The sequence below is a fragment of the Sminthopsis crassicaudata genome, chromosome 4, assembly GCF_048593235.1.
Source record: "Sminthopsis crassicaudata isolate SCR6 chromosome 4, ASM4859323v1, whole genome shotgun sequence".
Classification (NCBI taxonomy): Eukaryota; Metazoa; Chordata; class Mammalia; order Dasyuromorphia; family Dasyuridae; genus Sminthopsis; species Sminthopsis crassicaudata.
In genome coordinates this window covers 55,688,037-55,707,828 of record NC_133620.1, presented here as the reverse complement: position 1 = coordinate 55,707,828, position 19,792 = coordinate 55,688,037, and the positions used below count along the sequence as shown (strand labels likewise).

The 19,792-nt window shown below is 36.5% G+C and overlaps 1 protein-coding gene across 1 annotated transcript in view; it reads left to right on the top strand.

The window, feature by feature from the left end:
- Nucleotides 1-19,792, top strand: part of ADCY10 (adenylate cyclase 10) — a 113,489-nt gene that overhangs the window by 70,542 nt on the left and 23,155 nt on the right. Inside the window, exons 18-25 of the mRNA XM_074266511.1 lie at nucleotides 86-222; nucleotides 3,971-4,099; nucleotides 9,364-9,642; nucleotides 9,771-10,061; nucleotides 13,382-13,451; nucleotides 13,695-13,926; nucleotides 15,806-15,913; nucleotides 17,554-17,729. Coding sequence (XP_074122612.1) covers nucleotides 86-222; nucleotides 3,971-4,099; nucleotides 9,364-9,642; nucleotides 9,771-10,061; nucleotides 13,382-13,451; nucleotides 13,695-13,926; nucleotides 15,806-15,913; nucleotides 17,554-17,729 — 1,422 coding nt within the window. The remainder of the gene's footprint in view (nucleotides 1-85; nucleotides 223-3,970; nucleotides 4,100-9,363; nucleotides 9,643-9,770; nucleotides 10,062-13,381; nucleotides 13,452-13,694; nucleotides 13,927-15,805; nucleotides 15,914-17,553; nucleotides 17,730-19,792) is intronic.

Below are 19,792 nucleotides of genomic sequence, written 5' to 3'. Positions count from 1 at the left end.
AAGATTCCATTTTCTACTAATCCCCTTTCGTCTCCTCAGAGAAAAATTTTCAACATAAGCCAAGTTCCCATTGCTGCTTTTACAGGTACCTAGTGGAAGGAAGCTGTGGGATTCCACTTTATTGTGAAGAACTGCTGAAAAATCTTCACCATCACAAGGTACTCATCATTCATCAGTATCAACCAGAAGAAAAGTCCAATGTGAGCTGGCATACCCTGTTCAGTAAGTCACCCACAGTGACAGTTTTTTTTTTCTCTCTTGCACATGTAAATCTTTTCTAGAGAAGCAAAATAATTCTGTACAGTTCTATATAAGTAGGTTGAAGAAATCATCTACCAAACTTCAGCTAGTCATGCAAATCATACATGGCAGTCATATTTCCTTTACTGATTGCATGGGAAGACATCCAGTGCAAATTGCAAGGCTGGTTTGAACAGCAATAATTTCTCAGTAGGTGGAATAAAGCGAAATTAATCCAAGGGGTACAAAATCAAATGATAATATTTGTAAAGTCCTCAGCATTAAGTCTTCTACAATATGGCTCTAATCTAGTTTTCAAGTTTTAATGTGTTTTTTAAAGAACTGTTCTTTCCATTTACATCATGGTAATCATTATATACTATGTTTTCCTGATTCTGCTTGCTTATATACATTTTCTCATGTTTTTCTGAATTCCTTATGTTTCTTTCAATCCAATTATACTCTATTGTATCCACATACCACTATTTGTTTTGCCATTTCCTGATCAATAAGCAACTTATTTTATGTCCAGTTCTTTGTTATTACTACTTTTGGGTATTACCACTACCTAGCAGTGAGATCTCTAGCTCAAATAGAATGGATATTTTAGCCAATTTTTAAAAAGTGATTACAAATTGTTTTCCAGAATCATTGGGCAATTTTGCAAAGTTAGCCTGTCTTTCCATAGTCCCTCCAACATGAACCATTTTTTTCCTTCTCCCCTATTGCCATCTTCTCAATTTATAGAAAATGTTGCCCCAAGTTCCTACTTTTCCTGATTTATGACTACCTCACTTTGGAACAACATTTTTTCTGGACTCCTCTTCCTCATTTATAGACTTTGCTCCAGCCCTTCCCCCACTCTGTAGTTATTGTATATATTATTTTTCTGGTTCTTCATTAGTTATTAGCTTCTATGTTTTACTATGTTTCTTTGAGTTCTTGATGTTTTATGCAGAGCAATAATATCCCAATACATTTTTATACCGTACTCTGTTTATTCATTTACTAATCAGGAGGCAAGCACTTTATTTCTGGTACTTTACAATTATTAAAAGTAGAGCTATCTGCATTTTAATCTATGTGGGACATTTCTTTGTTTTCAGTCTCCTTGAGGTATATGTGTCCAACAGTGGGACCTCTGGATCATTTTTTAAAAAGAATATTAATTTGCTTTCCAAAGTGGTTGGACCAATTCATACCAATTCCTTCTATTTTCTTTATTTTTTTAAATTATGTAACCTTTTGTATTTAGGTCATGTCCACTTGAACTTAACAGTGGTATAAGGTATAAGTTGCTGATCTAAACTTAATTTTTTGTCAAACTGCTTTCCAGTTATCCCTGCAGTTCTTGTCAAAAGTTCTTCCCCAAATGGTTTAATTTCTTGATTTTATTACACTCTAGATCAGTGGTCCTCAAACTTTTTAAATAGGGGGCCAGTTCATTGTCCCTTAGACTGTTGGAGGGCCAACTATAGTAAAAACAAAACCTTACACTCTGTCTCCGCCCCTCAGCCCATTTGCCATAACCAGACAGTCCACAACGTCCTCAGTGGGCACATGTGGCCTGCAGGCTGTAGTTTGAGAACCCCTAAGTCTAGATGATTGAATTTAATTGTTTTTGATTTTCACTATGAGTGTTCCATTGATATGTTTTTTTAAAAAATTTTAAACAAGTCTCAAATAGTATTAATGCCTACTTGCTAATAGTCAATAATCAATAATATTACCATGCTAAGTGCTGGGAATACAAATACCAAAAGAAAGAAAGAAAGGTAGCCCCTTCCATCACAGAGTATCACAGTTCTGATGAGGAGAGAGTGAGGGAAGTGTGAAAAGACATGGGCTCATCAAAATTAGATTGTTATCTAATGTGGGAAGAAGATAAAACAGAAAAGGAAAATGAAAAACAGCAGGGAGGTTAGCCAAGGAAGTTACTCAACTCTGGAGCATCATGGAAGTCAGAGAAGTGAAAGAATAATGCAACCAGGTGAGAAATGAGGTGATGTTCTGAGCAGAGATCTCTTTTTAAAATGGAAGTTCTTTCCGCCACTTTCCAGCTGGAGAGGCAGAGAATAGTGAAGTGGGCAGCCAAGGCTAAGGAGATCTTACAGGATGATGAGTTCATTCCAATAATGAGCTTCCTGGGGACATGGTAGATAAGTTAGAGAAGTCTCACAACAATTCAGCTAGGTCAAAAATGAGTTTGAGATCTGGAAATGCTATTCCTCCTCTTCTTCCTTTTAAATATTGTTTTCCTTGAGATTCTAGTCCTTTTGTTTCTCCAAATGAATTATTATTTTGGGCAATAGTGTTTAGGTAGTTCTTTATTGCTGAGACAAGGTCACACAGCTGGGAAGTGTTAAGTGTCTGAGACCAGATATGAACTCAGGTCCTCCTGATTTCAGGGCTGGTGCTCTATCCACTGTGCCATCTAGCTGCCCCAGGTAGTATTTTTGATAAGCAAATTTATTGTTATTAAAATAATCAGATTAATTTTGTATCATCTTTTATTTGATCCTATTTAAAATTAGTTGATTTTGTCCTGTAACTGCCTACATAACAGTAATTTGTCTCTAAACTTAATTCAGAAATTCATTCAGCAGATTTATAATGAGTTAAATTTAGAAATCCAGTTCTCTTGCTAATCACTGTTCTATTCTTACTTCAAAAAAATATTATACTTGAGGGATGTAGGTAGATGCCAGTGAGTCTAATCTACTACCTTTATACCACCAAGCTATCCTTCAAGGATGTCTGGTTTGTTGTCCAAAGAATTTTGTAGGTAGACTCAACCAATGAACATTTCTTAGTCAGAGGAGAGAAGAAAGGGGTTATTGTTTACCCCTGATCTCCAACTTCCAACTGATCATTGTCCCCCATGCCTCAACTCTGTAACCCAATCATACTGATTTTGCTTTTTATGACTTTGAGCTCTTTTGACCAATAACAACTTGTTCCCTATATATAAAGTCCTTTTCTTTGTTCTTTATACCCCACAACTATAAAAGAGAGTCATCCCCCTCATGAAAGATCTTAGCTTTGCTGAGGAAGCTGAGATTTTGATTATTGGTGAATTTGTGCTTTACTAATTTACTAATTCTTAGAACACAAAAGTTTTACAAAAGGAAATGTTGAAAACTATCTTTACATGTATTTGGAAAAGTAAAATCTATTGAGAGAATTTTAAAAAGAATGAAATTTTGAAAGCATAAAAGGAAATAGTTCTGATGAGGAGAGAGGGAAAAATGTGAAGAGACATGGGCTAATCAAACAAGTTAATTGTAGAAAGACATATGCTGAAATAGAAACAAGAAAAGATAATGGAGGTCAAACACAAAATCATAGTACAATTTTGCTAAAAAATAATGTCTGGCAATTTTCAGGTGAAATTAAAGCCATTACTAGTCACATGAAAAAAATGCTCTATATCATTTTCGATTATAGAAATGCAAATTAAGATAATCTGAAGTACCACTTAACACCTTTCTTGGCTAAGATGACAGGAAAAGATAAATGATAAACGTTGGAGAGGATGTGACTTTGCCTAAAGGAAAGTCCATTATTAGACCAAGAGCATTCTCTCTTCCACTTCTGCTGGTTACATGAGAGTGGCCTTAATTTCTCTGAAAACATCAAAGATTAATAACAAAAGATGATGACATTATTAATTTCTTTCACTTTTCTCTTTCTTCTCCCACATTCTCTTATTTTTGTTATTTCTCTACAGAAAACTACACTAAGCCCCAGATGAACTTCAATCTATTTTCTTTCTCAGCCAACGAGGATAAAATAGAAGTGTGTGACATTACCCCTGGTGTCAGATTAAAAAATATGTCACCCCCATCAACATTAAAAGGTAAGGAAAAACAAGGCCTTTATCCCCTTAGCTTTGATAAGCTTACTTCTAAGAAAAGAGTAAGAAATGCTAGATCAGATCCTTCTCCAATTATCAATTTTGGCCCCAGCTCACTCTCCATTTGCAGTGTCTGTCCAGGTATGTATGTGTGTATATGCATATGTGTATAGATGTATATGTACACATGCATATCTGCATAGGTGTGTGCACATTCTATTCAACTGAATATCATAATCTAGAGCAATGGTGTCAAACTCAAATGGAATGGGATGGGGGAGGGAGTCAGGTAATTTAGAAACCCACAAAATAAACATGTTGGTATTATATTTTTATTTATTTTGTTAAACATTTCTCAATTACATTTTATTCTGGTTTTAACCCCATTAGAGAGTTTTGTTGGCTTGAAAGGCATCATTCATTCATCTGTTTTTCTTGTATAAATGGTTAGAACACACTTTTTTTGAATAATCATGACTCAAAAAAATTATTTCCTAAAATTTGGTGGCAGAGATTTTTTTAAAGTTTTATTCCTCCCATAATGTCATGGCATCATAGAATGATAATGATGGGGATGAACCCTGAAATTGAATCCTGTTTAATCTGTAAAAGAAGGGAGATTCAGAGTCTCAAGCTCTCCCATGGGAAAAGTATACCTTTCCTAGACAAGCGCTTCCCAAGTTAAGTGATTTCATTCAATTGGAGATCTTGGTCAAATCACCCTCCATTGAAACTGAAATCTTTCAAGCCGAAATTTGTCTCTGTTTTTTAAGAGACTTCCTAAGGAAAGGTACTTAGAAAAAGATATATTTTGTCCCTTTTTGCCACAAGCCTTAGTTTCCTTGACTTTATAGCTCCTCATCTTTCCCTAGATGTCTCTAGAGATGGAGAGATGACAAAATGCTCCCTGATTAAGGGAACTTTTGTCAGAGAATGCAGGAATTCCCATTCAAGCATCCCCAAGAGAATTCTGCTGCAGTGTTGAGCTCCAATGACTCAAATTTTCCTAGTTATTTGAGTGTTCTAGCTATAGACAACAAGAAAAGGCTTTACCTCATCCAGATTCTCAGGCATTCCAGGTCAGAGAACCAAAATGATGAGGTGATTGTGGTAGTGAAGAGGTACTGAGAATTGGGGTGGGAAATCCCCTCTGGTCGGGGCAAGGGGCAAGTCCAATGCAAAAGAATTAGCAAACCCTTAGTCTGTTTGTGGCAAGAAAAGGGAATTTTATTGTTCACTAAGAAAGAAGCTTTCTTAGTGAACAAAACTCCTCTTTAGAAGTTTAGCAAAGGTGGATTAACAGATAACAGATTGGTTATATGGGCAAATGTTGGCCTGGGGCTGGGAGCTGTCTGGGCTAATCAATAAAGGACCATCAGATGGAGATCTCCAATTGAATAAAATGACTTAACTGGGGGCTTGAAGGCTTCTTTCCGGAGTCTGGGAATTCCCTGAAGGGCATCTGGGCTATCCCCAAAAGATCTCAGTTTCAATGGAGGGTGATTTGACCAAGGTCTATGATTGAATGAAGCCACTTAACTTGGGAAGGACTTGTCTGGGAAAGGCATGCTTTTCCCATAGGAGAGCTTGAGACCATGAATCTCCCTTTTACAGATTAAACAGGACACTGTTTCAGGGTTCACCCTCATCAATAAGGTTTTAGGAGGCTGAAGGGACCTCAAAGATTATCTAGTCATTTTGCAGAAAAGGAAATTGAGACACAGAAAAGTAAAATTACTCGCATAAAATCCCATAGATAGTTAGTATAATATATAATCAACTTAGTCTTGATGAGGTGAATGATGAGATCTAGATAAGGAGTACCTAAATGAATAGGGTTAATTGAGGTCTAATGGCAGGTTCAGGGTACAGGAAGTCAAATGGAGCTCCCTTGCAACCCCTTTGGATTTGGTGCAAAGATACAGAGTTCTAGTGGCAGTGTAGAGTCCCCTGTAAAGGAATTTGCAGGCCCGAAAACCTAGATTGATAAAAAAAGATTTATTTTGGTGTTTGGAAGTAAGGTTAAAGTCTGGTTAGTAAAAGGTGTTAGATAAAGAGAGAAATACACCAGAAGGTCAGGTGGACAGAGAGTCTGTGGTGCAAAGCATGGTGCTGGCTTGTTTCAATCCTCTGCAAAGAGATGATTCCAGCTTGGCCTTTTTATAAAGAGAGATTTGGCTAAAGGGGCCTATGGGTAGAGTCCCAGGTTGGTTCCTCGATGGGTTTTAGGAAGGGCTAGAATTTGCTAGGTGGGGGTTGAGAAACCTGAGCAGATTAGAACGGGGGCTGGGACAGCCCAAGTTAGCTCAGATCCGTGCCCGGATATCTCCCATTAGAATTCAAAAGGGTGCTTTTGAACCAGGACTTGTGAATTAAAGGTCAGTCATGGGGGTTGGGAATCAGAAAGGAATCTTAAAGGGGCCACAACCCGCATCAGTGAACAGCACCAATCAGCCTCCTGATTCTTCTCCCAACAAATACACATCCTTTCTTGAAATCCTCTATATTTTCCTTCAAATTCTGTTACATCCGTTGAAAGGTAGTATGAGATAGTGACCTTGCTAATGAAGTATTTGGTGAGGAGAGCAGTTTGAAATGTAAAAACTTACTAAGGCATTCTCATGCCAGAAGGAGCTTTATTTCAGGTAACTGGATGACAAGCCAAATCTGGATTCTACAATCAGAAAAAAACCATTACTTATGAGTTAGTATTCACTGAGTCTCATCACTTAATAGGGGATACAAGTGGTAAAATTTCTTTCCCCAAGCTATTGCAGTTCTGAAAAATTTCATAGAGGGCTTGGGCTTTCCCTCCTGTTCCCTTAAATAAATTGTCTTTTTGTGTTAGGAAAGAAACAAAATAGTTCTTAAAATTTAGATGGTACATAATCTGTCACAAAAAATGGTTAGGAGTCTCATGTAATTTGCAATTCAATTTCCAATTTTAATTCACACACTAATTTAAAAAGTTAAATTAAAATTAACCAGTATTTAATGTTAGTTTGTGAGGAACCCTAAATTCTTAACTAGATGTTTCAGTCAAACTCAATTAATTTTTGGTTTCCCAATTTATATGAACCTTCTCATTCTCTCTGTTTCTCTTTGTCTTTTCTATTTCCCTCGCTCTCTCTGCCTCTAGCTCTGTCTCTCTGTCTATCTATCTCCCTTTCTCTGTGGAGCAGGAAAGGGCTAAGTGCCGATTTTACTTCAAGGTTCTGAATTCCCCTCTTGGAACCCACTAAACCCCATTTTGCTACCCTATTTGACTGACTGGTCAGACCATGTGTTTCCATGACATAAAGCTCCTTTTGGCTAACAGAATGCCTTTGTGAATTTTTCACATTCTGAACCACTATCCCAACCTAGTGCTTCATCCCTGTAGCCAAGTAGACCTAGTTTTGAATTCTGACTCAGAAATCTGCTAGGTATATGACCGGGCAGAAGTTACTTAGCATGTCTGATTCTCAGTCTGCTCTTCCCTCTGGGAACTTGAACAATTTCAAAACAACTGCTGAGTCTTATTTAATCCTATGCCCAAATGAAAAAAAAAAAAAAAAAAAAAAGACCTTAACTGGAAAAGTCTATTCTCTCAAGAATGTAAACATCAATGGAATCCTTTAGAGAAAGATACACACGCACATACACACACACACACACACACACAAAAAGCATATTAAGGAGACCAATCACCAAAGGTGGGTCAAGGATTTCTAGAAAACTTTATTTCCATTGTAGTTTATTCATAGTCCACACTGAGAATCTATCTCTGAGAAATCTTCCAGCAGATATTCAGTCATGTTTTTGAGGTCCTGGTTTGGTAACCAGGTTTTTGAGTGTTACTGGAAGGATGAAATGAGGTGGTTACAGTTTCTCCATAGAGATAATTTTTTGTTTCTTTCATATGCTACAACAAATGGGCTTCTAGATAGAGCTTCTTTTGTACTATTAGCTCAGAACTACAGATAGCAACTTTCATCTTCAACATCAACATTGCAGGAGGGTGACTGTGCTACCTTCCCTCCCTTACTAAGTCAACCCACATTTATATCTCCTTCCTTGAGATTCCTTTAGCAATAATGAGAAATAAAGTTGTTGATAAATCATAAGTTTCTTTAAGGGAAAGATATCTAATAGTGATTGCATGCCTTTGTAGGTGATACAGTAGGTAGAACAAATCCTGCCCGAGACATTTATTAGCCATGTGACTTGGGCAACTAATATAACATTTTCTGGTCTGTTTTTTCATCTGTAAGTGAAGATAATCATAATGTCTTCCTTTCAGGATTATTTGGGAGCATCTAATGAAATAACATGTATAAAGTACTTTGCAAGTCTGTACAAATACAGGCTATTATTATTATAACTTTTATATATTTAGTTTGAGTACTGGGCTCAAAGTGGGTTCTAAAAATATTTCCTGGAAGAAAACAAGCTTCTTTTCAGAGAACAAGAATGTTAGTTTTTGTGCATATCCTTTGACCCAGTAGTGTTTCTATTGGGCTTATACTTCAAAGAAATCTTAAAGGAGAGAAAGGGACCTACATGTGCAATAATGTTTGTAGTAGCCCTTTTTGTAGTATCAAAAAACTAGTAACTGAATGGATGCCCATCAATTGGAGAATGGCTGAATATGTTATGGTACATGAATGTTATGGATTATTGTTCTATAAGAAATGACCAGCAGGATGATTTCAGAAAGGCCTGGAGAGACTTACATGAACTGATGCTGAGTGAAATGAGCAGAACCAGGAAATTGTATAAGGCAACATCAATATTGTACAACATTCAATTATGATGAACATGACTCTTTCCAACAGTGAGATAAATGAGGACAGTTCCATGATCTTGCGATGAAGAGAGCTATCTACACCCAGAGAGAGGACTGTGGGAACTGAGTATGCTTCACAACATAGCATTTTCACTCTTTCTGTTGTTTGCTTGCATTTTGTTTTCTTTCTCATTTTTTTTTTTCTTTTTGATCGGATTTTTCTTGCGCACAAGATAATTGTAAAAATATGTATACATATATTGGATTTAACATATATTTTAACATGTTTAACATATATTGGATTAGTTGCCATTTAGGAGAGGAGTGGAAGGAGGGGAAAATTTGGAACACAAGGTTTTGCAAGGTCAGTAATGAAAAATTATCATACATATGTTTGGAAAATAAAAAGCTTTAATAAAAAAAAAATGTTAGTTTTTACCTACTGTTACCTGATGAGGACAGGCAACAATTTTCATATTCTCTGGCTTTACTTTTGCAGAAATTTCCCTTGTTCAGTTGGATAGTATGAGTCTTTCTCAACAGATGTTGGTAAGATGTGCGGCCATTATTGGACTAACCTTTACTACAGCACTGCTTTTTGAAATCCTCCCTTGTTGGAACATGAAGATGATGGTTGAAGCCCTAGCAACTCTTGTTCAGTCCAGGATCTTCTATTGCTTCCAGAGCCAAAAAAGTCTTCGATTAACAGCCAAACGAAAGGGTGCCACTTTTGAGGTCCATCACCGTTCTATGGCTTTGAAAGGCTCATCAAAAATAGGTTAGTAGACCCTCAGCTGAGCCATGTTTCTCCTTGAGTATAACACTTTTAATCTTTAAAAGTCCGTGTTAAATCAATAGGTGGCTTTGCCTATAATTCAATCAATAAAACTGTTCTGTTCTCTTTAGCAGGTAGAGAAGATGGAGACATGTGTGTAATAGAGAATGAAGTGACTCAATGCCGCATCATGAGATTCTGCAAACCCATAATGCAGAAGACAGCCTATGAGCTATGGCTCAAGGATCAAAAGGCAGCTCTACATGTGAAATGTGCCCGCTTCCTAGAGGAAAGTGCTCACAAATGTGAGCACTGTGGAAGTAGAGACTTCATCCCCTTCCATCATTATGCTGTGGACATTCGGCTCAATACTCTAGATCTGCATACAGTTAAGAAGATGATTCTTACCCATGGAATTAAAAGTAAAATAATTTCATTCTTATTTAAAACCAAAATTAGAACTCCAGAGATTAATTCTAGGAGGGGCTGAGGTCTATAACATGGTGAGGTCTATAACATGATCTATAATAAGCAAAATAATTCCGTTCTTATCTAAAATCAAAATTAGAATTTCAGACATTAATTCTAGGAGGGACTGATATCTATAACATGTCTGAGGTATAAAACATAGTTGACTACACCTAGATTAGACTTGAGGGATATCAGGTTTTGTTGTTGAGTTGCTACACTCATGTCCAACTCTTTATGACCCCATTTTGGATTTTCTTGGCAGGGATACTAAAGTGATTTATCACTTTACAGTTGAAGAAACTGAAGCAAACAGGGTTAACTAACATGACCAGGTTCAAATAGCTAGTAAGTGTCTGAAGTACGATTTGAATTCAGCTCCTCTTGACTCCAGGTCTATCTATCCACTATGCCATCTAGCTGCTTCAATATCCAATTTGTCACCACAGAAGGATGCAGAAGTTCTCAAGGGGTGGGAGGTCCTAAAGGCCCATGAGGGGCTTTAGAGGTGATCTTGAGGTGATCTTATCCAGTCCTTACCTAAAATACAAATCTGCTCCACAGCATTAGTGATCATTGTCTAGATTCTACTTAAACATCTCTAGGAATAGGCAACTTGTTTTCCTACAAGAAAACCACCACATTGTTGAATAGTATTTTTAAAAATGTCTTTCTTTGGATTGAACCAAATCTGCCTCCATATAACTTCCATCTTTTGGATCTCTGCCTTCTAAAGTCACACTAACAATGTCTCATCCCTATTCCATATAACAACCTTTCATATATTTGAATGCCTAGAAGAGAAATGCTTCTTGAGTCAAACTGAATATTCTCTGTAAACATATCTTTTCCAGTTTCTTCAACAAATATATATATATATATATATATATATATATGTATACAAAAAGATACAACTTGTCCTACTATGGATAATACTGAAGCTCGTCAACATCTTTTCATAATATCCCATTCAGAACTGTACATAAGACTCCAGGTTTGTTTTAACCAAGAAAGAACATTTTCCTCACTTTTAGACTAAATTAAATATTTAGTTTAGAAAAAACTAACAAAAAAGGTGAAAATAATATGCTTTCATCTGCATTCAGTGTCCATAGTGATTTTTCTGGATGTGGATGGAGAAGAAAGCTAGAGAAGAGCTAAGTCTATCCAATCATTTCTTTGTTGCCAAATTTAATGACCATTTCTCCATTCTTGTCTTCTCTTTGCAACCTTTGATACTCAATCACCTTCTTCTAGATATTCTCTTCTCTCTGGGTTTTCATGTCCCTAATCTTTTGTGACTATCTGATTACTCCTTCTCAGACTCCCTGTGCTTTTCCCATGTTGTGTTCATTAATGATCACTATATCCTAGAGCTTTGTACTAGACCCTCTTCTCTTTGATCTAAAATGGCTCATACTTTTCTCTAACACTAAAGTTACCTGTTCTGGAGGTTCAATTCTGAGGTTATTTAATTACTGACAGTTTAGCTTCTCCCCTCACCTAAAGCTTCATAACAGGATAACAAATTGAGAAGTAAGTGTCATGGAATAATTTTACAGATGGGAAACCAAGCAACTAGCAAAAAGAAATATAATTTAGCTTTGTCAGCTCTCCTATTGGGTTCCCTCAAGAATCACAGGAAGGTAGTTGGAAGGTATCTTTCACTAGAGAGAAAAGGAAACAAATCTAATCTGTAAAAATCTAAACTTTTCTTTTTTCTATCCCTTATCCTTATGTAAAGGTAAAGGGATAAGCAACATGGAAAAATATAGGGGAAAATCCACATAATTTTTTTTTCTTTTAAATCTAAATGATTTGATGGAGAAAGCATGAGACTGGGAAAAGATTTAGAATCTTTTCCTACTTCTGTCACTAATTTAGCCAAGTCATACCATCTCTAGGCCTGTTTTTTCACCTACAGCATGAGATAGTTGGTCTATCATTTTGTTTTTTAAAAATCATTAATTATTTTATTTTTCTGATACATGTAAAGATAGTTTTCAACATTCATTTTTGTAATTTTGAGTTCCAAATTTTTGTCTCTTTTGCTCCCTTATCTCTCTCTTCCCCAAGATAGCAAGCAATATGATAGAGATTATACATGTAAAATCATTTTAAACATATTTCCATATGTCATGAAAGAGAGATGAAACAAAAGGGAAAAACACAAGAAAGAGAAACTGACAAAAAAAGGTCAAAATAGTATACTTTCATCTGCATTCAGTCTCCATAGTTCTTTTTCTGGATGTGAATGGCATTTTCCATTCCAAATCTTTTGGAATTGTCTTGGATAACTACATTGCAGAGAAGAGCTCAATCTATCATAGTTGAGAAACACATAATCTTGCTGTTACTTGTACAGTATTACCTTGGTAGTGCTTACTCCACTTAGAATCAGTTCATATAAGTCTTTCTAGGCTTTTCTGAAATCAGCCTGCTTATCATTTTTATAGAACAATAATATTCCATTACATTCATATGCTATAACTTATTTAATCATTCTTCAATTGCTGGGCATCCACTCAATTACCACTTTCTTGCCATGACAAAAAAAATCTGCTACAAACATTTTTGTACGTGCGTTCTTTCCTCTCTTTTAAGAACTCTTTGGGATACAACCCAGTAGTGACACTGCTGAATCAGAGTATATACAGTTTTATAGACTTTTAGGCATAGTTTCAAATTGCTCTACAGAATCATTGTATCAGTTCACAACTCCACCAACAATGCATTAGTGTTCCAGTTATACCTCATTCCAATGTTTATCATTCTCTTTTCCTGTCATCTTAGCCAGTTTGTTAAGTGTGAGATGGTACTTCAGAACTGTTTTAATTTGCATTTCTCTAACCCATGGTTTAGAGCATTTTTTCATAGTTATAAATTGCTTTAATTTCTTCATCTGAAAATTATTTGTTCACATCTTTTCATATCAATTGGAGATTGACTTGCATTCTTATAAATTTGACTTATTTCTCTATATTTTTTAGAAATGATGAGCTATATAAACGTTAAGGCATATTAAGATTCTGTTCTGTTCTATTATGGATTATTTGTTGATTTCATAGATTCTGAAATCTGGTGAGACAAATCTACCCTTTGAAGGTAGGCTTTGTCTGACAGATTGGGTGCCAAGGAGTTGTCTTGTTATGACCTCATAGCATCTCTCCATTAGCATCTGATTTTATTTTTGTTTAAAATTGTAAGTTCATTATTTCATAATTGTGAGGCATAGAAATAAGCCAAGCAACTGATTTGGTCACTTGCTTCCTAGGGACAGAAGAGGTCTTCCTAAGCAAAGGAAGACTTTCAAAGAAATTTGATATTTTGAGAGACGATCTCAGGTACAGTAATATGATAAAGGATAGATGGACAACAAACCCTCTCAGAGATATTTGAAAGCCAGTATCATCAGTCTTCCATTTTTCAGATGGGGAAATTGAGGGAAATGAGGTAAAATCTGTCAAATTTGTCATTTGATCTGATTTGATAAAAGCATAAGTAGAATCCAGAATAGATTCTGTTATATTATGATGCTGAAAACACAAGATGATGTTTTAAGTTGTCACTTTGTTTTTCTTCACCAGCCCTGAAGAAATAGGAGAAAAGATCTTGTATTTTTTCGACATAACTTTAAACAAAATAACGGCAGCTGATGAAATACTCACCCCTATAGAATCTTGTCAATGTCAGGAAGTACTGGAATTTGTTTTATTGCCTCTTGCCTACCATTTTACAGTTCTAGAAGAATTGGACAAAGCCTTATATTACTACCTAGAAATTGTAGCTGGTTATATCAACCTAAATGATAACTATTTGGTAAGTTTTGAAAGTGTCAAACAATTGTAAAATAATTATGTTAAGAAGTTGTGCATTTTTCACATTTTTTATAGTTACATTATAATAGTACAGGCATTTCTTTGGCATCATAGAAACAGCTAAGCCTAGCCCCTAATTAGCAAGAGTGATTAATTAAAACAGGAAGCTACCAAATGTCAGGTACTGATAATACTTATCTGAATCTACTCTTAATAACCTCACCCTCAACCTAATTTAGCTTAATTATTTCTTATATTTCCATATAATGACTTATGTAGTTGATTTGAGGCTGAGTTTTTTGAAGACATACTGCTTATCCTAGGTGTCAAAATTACTATGTTTATCTCTGGAGAACCATATCAGGAGTCAAACACTAGAGCAAATTGCATCTTCTATATAAATGCAAATAGTGAGCTTATAGCTCTGAGAAAGGAGTCTTAAAAACGGAAGAAAGAAAGGACTTTTCCCTTTCTTCCTCTTGATGGCTCCCTTCCAACAACTACCCTACACAAATTCCTCCATAGGAGGATTTTGTTTCTTTTGCTTTATCTAGAAGCCACCCAGTCATAGCTTCCTTGAACCATGTAGACACTAGGATACAGCAACTGTAAGAGACTTTGTACTAGTGTGAGAATCAATCAACTAGAAGTATATAGTAATTCAGGAAAATAGGGGGTCAGGATGCCAAGGGGGAAGAAGATAGTAGTTGTCTATTGGTTCTGAAAAAGATCTGAGATTCAAATATAATCAATTAAAAAATCAACACTACTACTCCCATCAAAGTAATTTGGGAGGGACTAGAGCTGCTTGCCTGCCTGCCAGTAGCTTCCTCTTTTTATTATTTTTTTTTCCATATACACCTTTTAGGTTGTATGTTCCCCTCTTTTTTTTTTTTTTGGCCAATCCCCTCTCCCTTCTTTTCCTCTTCAAGGTTGCCTTTGACATTAATTGAATCAGGTTTCATCTATGTCAAAATATTATAGGGATGGGTTGATGGAAAAGGAAACAAGGTTAAGGGGAAAGAAAGGAAGATTTTCTCTTGGGTCCACAGCCTTTTGGAAATTCACATCACTTCATCTTTCTAGTCCACAAGGGACTTGTCACAAGATGGGTATATATGTCTTAGTTTTAGTATCCAACCTAGACAGTCACCCAGGGAAATACTTTTAGAGTATACAGGTCAGTATGAAAACCTGAAAGTAATAATAATACCAGCTAACATTTATATAACACCTACTACATGTCAAGCACGATGCTAAAACTGTTAGGGTTATTATCTCATTTAATCCTCATCACAACCCTGGGGAATGGGAGCTATTAATTTCCTCATTATACAAATGAGGAAACTGAGGCATAAAGAATAAGTAATTTGCTCAGGATTACACAGCTAGTAAGTGACAAAGTTGGATTTGACTCAGGTCCTCCTGAATCCAGGCCCTGTACTCCATCTATTAAGCTATATGGATGGGAGGAATTGTGGGGGATGAGGGGAGAAACATTCTCATTCTCTCTTTATCCAAAAATTGATATCCAGTTCCTTCTCAAGAATTTGTTACCTTTTGTGGAAGTAAAAATTTGAAGTGAAGATGATCAGATGCACTGTGCTGGGCTCTGGAGCCTACAGTTGGATGAAATTTGTTCAGCAGGTGTGTAAATCCTATTGGATATTGCTTTGTAGTCCTCACTTCTAGTGTGTGGAGCTTTGTAGAGACTTGTCATGTCGCCAGAGCTGAGAGCTAAAAACTAAAAGAGGGTTGGAGGCAGGGGTGGAAACTGGCAATTGATGCTTACTGTTCTTTTCTCTGATTAAATGTGAGGAAAGACCCTCCTAAAAAAGTTTGACCTTACCTGCCTTGATGTCTCCTCATCTTCATTTCAGGCATATATACATTTGTGTGAAGGAGAGAGATTGTTAAAATCTCTGAAACATGATAAATCTTGGTGCCACACTTTTGAGTCTGCCATTTTTTACACCCTCAAGGGCCAGGTAAGGCACTACTCCAAAAGAATAGTGGAAGAGTCTGAAACTTTAGTTCTCCCCCTTGAAAGCTGCACCCAGAAATTTCCAGTACCTGGAAACCCCCAAACTCTTAAAACCTCCTTGGAATCTGCTTCAGGAAAGGGACCCCACCCCAAGCACAAACAGTTTCATCCTTATCTAAAAACCCATTGAATTCTATTCAAATTCTAATCCTGGCTGAAGCTCAAGCCCCTAGCCCACCCAAGACTCCACACAAGGGCCCCTTCAGATTGTCCAAAGCCCCCTAATTATAAAAAGAGCCAAACTGGAATCCACTCTTTGCAGAGGTCCCAAACATGGCATCCTTATGTGGGCCATGACAAGGATTTCTACCCACTGGAACCAACTCTGGTTCCAGTGCCCTTTATCTCTACCCTCAACTTTATTAATTAGAGTTTACTTCCAAACCCCATAATAGGTTTTCGGGTCTGTAAATTCCTTTGCAGGGGACTCTTATCCAAAGGGGTTGCAGGGGAGCTCTATTTGACTCCCTGTACTTCGAACCTGCCATTAGACCTCAATTAAATCTAATTTCATTTAGGTACTTCTTATCTAATTCTTATCATTACCACATATCACATTTCAGAAGCTGCCACCAAAACTAGAAAACTCCCATCACTTCAGCTCATTTGCTGCTATTGTCTTCCCCTAAGCAAGGAAAGAAAACTCAGATCTATACTCTTAACTGAGTTTTCATCAGGCAAATGATTTATTTGGCAATGCATGTAGTTGCAAAACAAACTGGACTCAAAGCTCTTAATAGGGAAAGACCCAGAAACTTGGTCTCTCACAATTAATATACAATTTGGAATAATACAGGATTATAGGCATTAAGACATCTTATTTCTCACTGATGAAAGGAAGTCAGGAGACACTGAGGTATATTCTTATAGTTGGAAAATGGGGGGAAGGGGGAGAAGGAGTACTCTTGGGAAATCACTAAAATTAGGTGATTTACATGGGATTGAAACTTAACTTCACAAAACTGTTGATAAAAACAAAATGGAATCACTAATGTATTATTCCCCCTGAGGCAATTGGGGTTAAGTGACTTGCCCAGGGTCGTACATCTAGGAAATGCTAAGTGTCTGAGACTAGATTTGAACTCAGGTTGTCCTGACTTCAGGGCTTGTGCTCTATCCACTATGCCACCTAACTGCTCCACTAATGTAATTTTTAATGTAACCGTGTGTGTGTATGTGTAAATGTGTGTGTATCCTTGAAATCATGTTACCTGTATCTTCTCTATTTCCTTTTAGAGGAAAATATGTAGGAAGTCAGTTATTTATTTTAGCTAGGTCTGGAATATAGAAATGTAATTTTGCCATGCTTGAGTGAAATTAATAATGAGTTAATATATGAAAAGCATTAGACAAGTGTGGGTATATGTGTGTGTGCGTTGACAGAGAAAGAGAGCAAGAGAGCAAGAGACACTGAGAGAGAGAGAGAGAGAAGAAGAAGAAGAGAAAGAGAAAGAGGAGAGATAGTAGATTAGATAGAAAGTAGACTGATGATAGAGGATGATAGTAGGTAGGTAGATATATAAAAGATATCAGCTATTCTTACATAGTTACTTTTCTTGCTCTTTTTCTCTCATTGACACCTAGGTCTCCTTCAACGTGGGCCAGATGACACTTGCCCAGAAAATGATGAGGAAAGCACTGAAGTTATTAAAACGGGTCTTCCCTTACACTTGCCTTTCAGTTCTCCTACAGACCAATGTTGAAAAAAACAAACATGCATTTCACATGAGTCAACAGGAACAGGATATCACTCCTCCAGGGTAAGAAATAGAATCAGAATAGGGCTGGGACATTAAAATAAAGCCTTTGAGCTACTCTTTATAGGTTAGGGTGTATTGACAATCTGCTACAGAAGATCCATAGCCTCTTCTGGATTATCCTTTCTGGGGTCTTTTCAGTATATGCCTTTTCCAAAGTAAGTGTCCACATTGGAAAACAGTAGGTGGTGTGGTTTTTGGAGTCTCTTCAAGGGCCCTTTAAGTAGAATGAGAAGGTTACATTATTCCATAAGGACAGTCCTTAAAGGTTCAGAAAACCTTTGTATGTTGGTCAGATATAGTATCTCCTGAAGATTCCAAATAATTAATTTATTAATTCATATTTGTTTATTATAATAATATTATAGATAATAGATTAATAATTAAATAAATTAAAAGAATATTGACTTGGAAAAATGTCATCTTAAGAATTATTTTTAAAGAGTGTTCAAGAGAACATCAGTAACTAATGACAATTTGCTTTTTCCCCTATCTATATGAAATATTTATAAGAATAATCTAGACATATTATATGAGAGTGTTAGTAGGGAAGGGGGGAGGGAGAAATTAAGTATTTATATAGTTCTTACTGTGTGCCAGGAACTATGCTAAGTGCTTTTTATAAATATCATCTCATTTAATTCTCACAACAACCCTATGCGATAGGTATCATGATTATCTCCACTGCAAGTAGAAAATAATTTGGACCCAGAATTGAACAGAAAGAAAAGAATAGACTGGATTGCTTAAAGAAATTTCAGAGTTCTTTTAATGACCTCAGATTTTCCCAAAAAAGATTGGTCTTTTAAACACCAATATACTTTTGGTTATGTATGTTGTATAGATGTGACTTATGGAACATTACATTGTGAAAAACTGAAAAAGTCAACGGAGCTCCTCATAGTAGGCAGGCTCTATCTCCTTTCAGAGTGCCACAGGGGTTCCCCTGAGGGGCTGGAATATCTTTTCTCTTCTGCCATCTGCCCAGTCCCCCATCAACTGTGTTCCCCTGTTTTTAGGGCATCATGATCTAGGTGATACAGTGATTAAGTAAGCAGTTTGGTGATGTACTGGATAGAGCACTGGTTCTGGAGTCAAGCCTAGTTCTTTTTTTTCTGAATTCGAATCTGACGTTGGATACTTAACTAGCTGTGTGAGACTGGGCAAATCACTTAAGTCTTGTTTGCTTCAGATCCTCATCTATAAAATGAGCTGAAAAATAAAATGGCAAACCATGCAGTATCTTTAGCAAAAAAAATCCCAAATGAGCTCAGAAGAAGTTGGGCATGACTGAAAAAGAGCTGAATAATAACAGTTAATATAAATTTAATAATTTAATAACATTAAAACCCCAATTCTATTTAAATATACAATAACATAGTTAATTTAAACACTAGTATTTCAGATCTCTAATCTCGATAATACCACTTTGCTCTGTTAGGCAAAATGGGCTCAAAACAGCTTAGTTTCTGTCTAGTATCTAATCCCACCAAATTCACACCCAAAGCCAACATTGCTTTTTGGGGAGTGCTTCTGGGCTGGTGCTTGAAAGTCACTCCCAAAGATCACTCCTTGTTCCTTGGAACATCTATGGTACACTAGCTGTAAAATCCAGCTTGCATTGTGACTCTTAATCTTTGTGAGTCACTTCGCAGCAAGGTCAGAGAGTCCACTCCCTTCTCCTAGAATGGAAAAGAACAAGTGAAAAGGACCAGACAGAGTCTGTTTCTTGGAGCTACATGACCTCAGAGCAGGAAAAGTCCCTAAGACTTCTTTCCTCAGAGCAAAATCTCACCTTGGACGGTATAAATGAAGAAGTCACTAAATAGAGCAAAGAGAGGCATTACAAAAAAACCTCTTTTTAGTGCTTTTGAAGCCATTCATAGATTTATCCCTTCCAATTACTTCTGCTGCTGCTCCAGAGTCTCTCCAAGGGGTCTCCCTTCATATTCCAGAAATGAGCTTTTTAGTAACCTCTATATGAAGAGACTCCATCAGCTGAGAAAATCAATGGAGTCTCTGTATGCATCAGATCCTTTTTATTACACAAAGAAGGGAGAAATAAT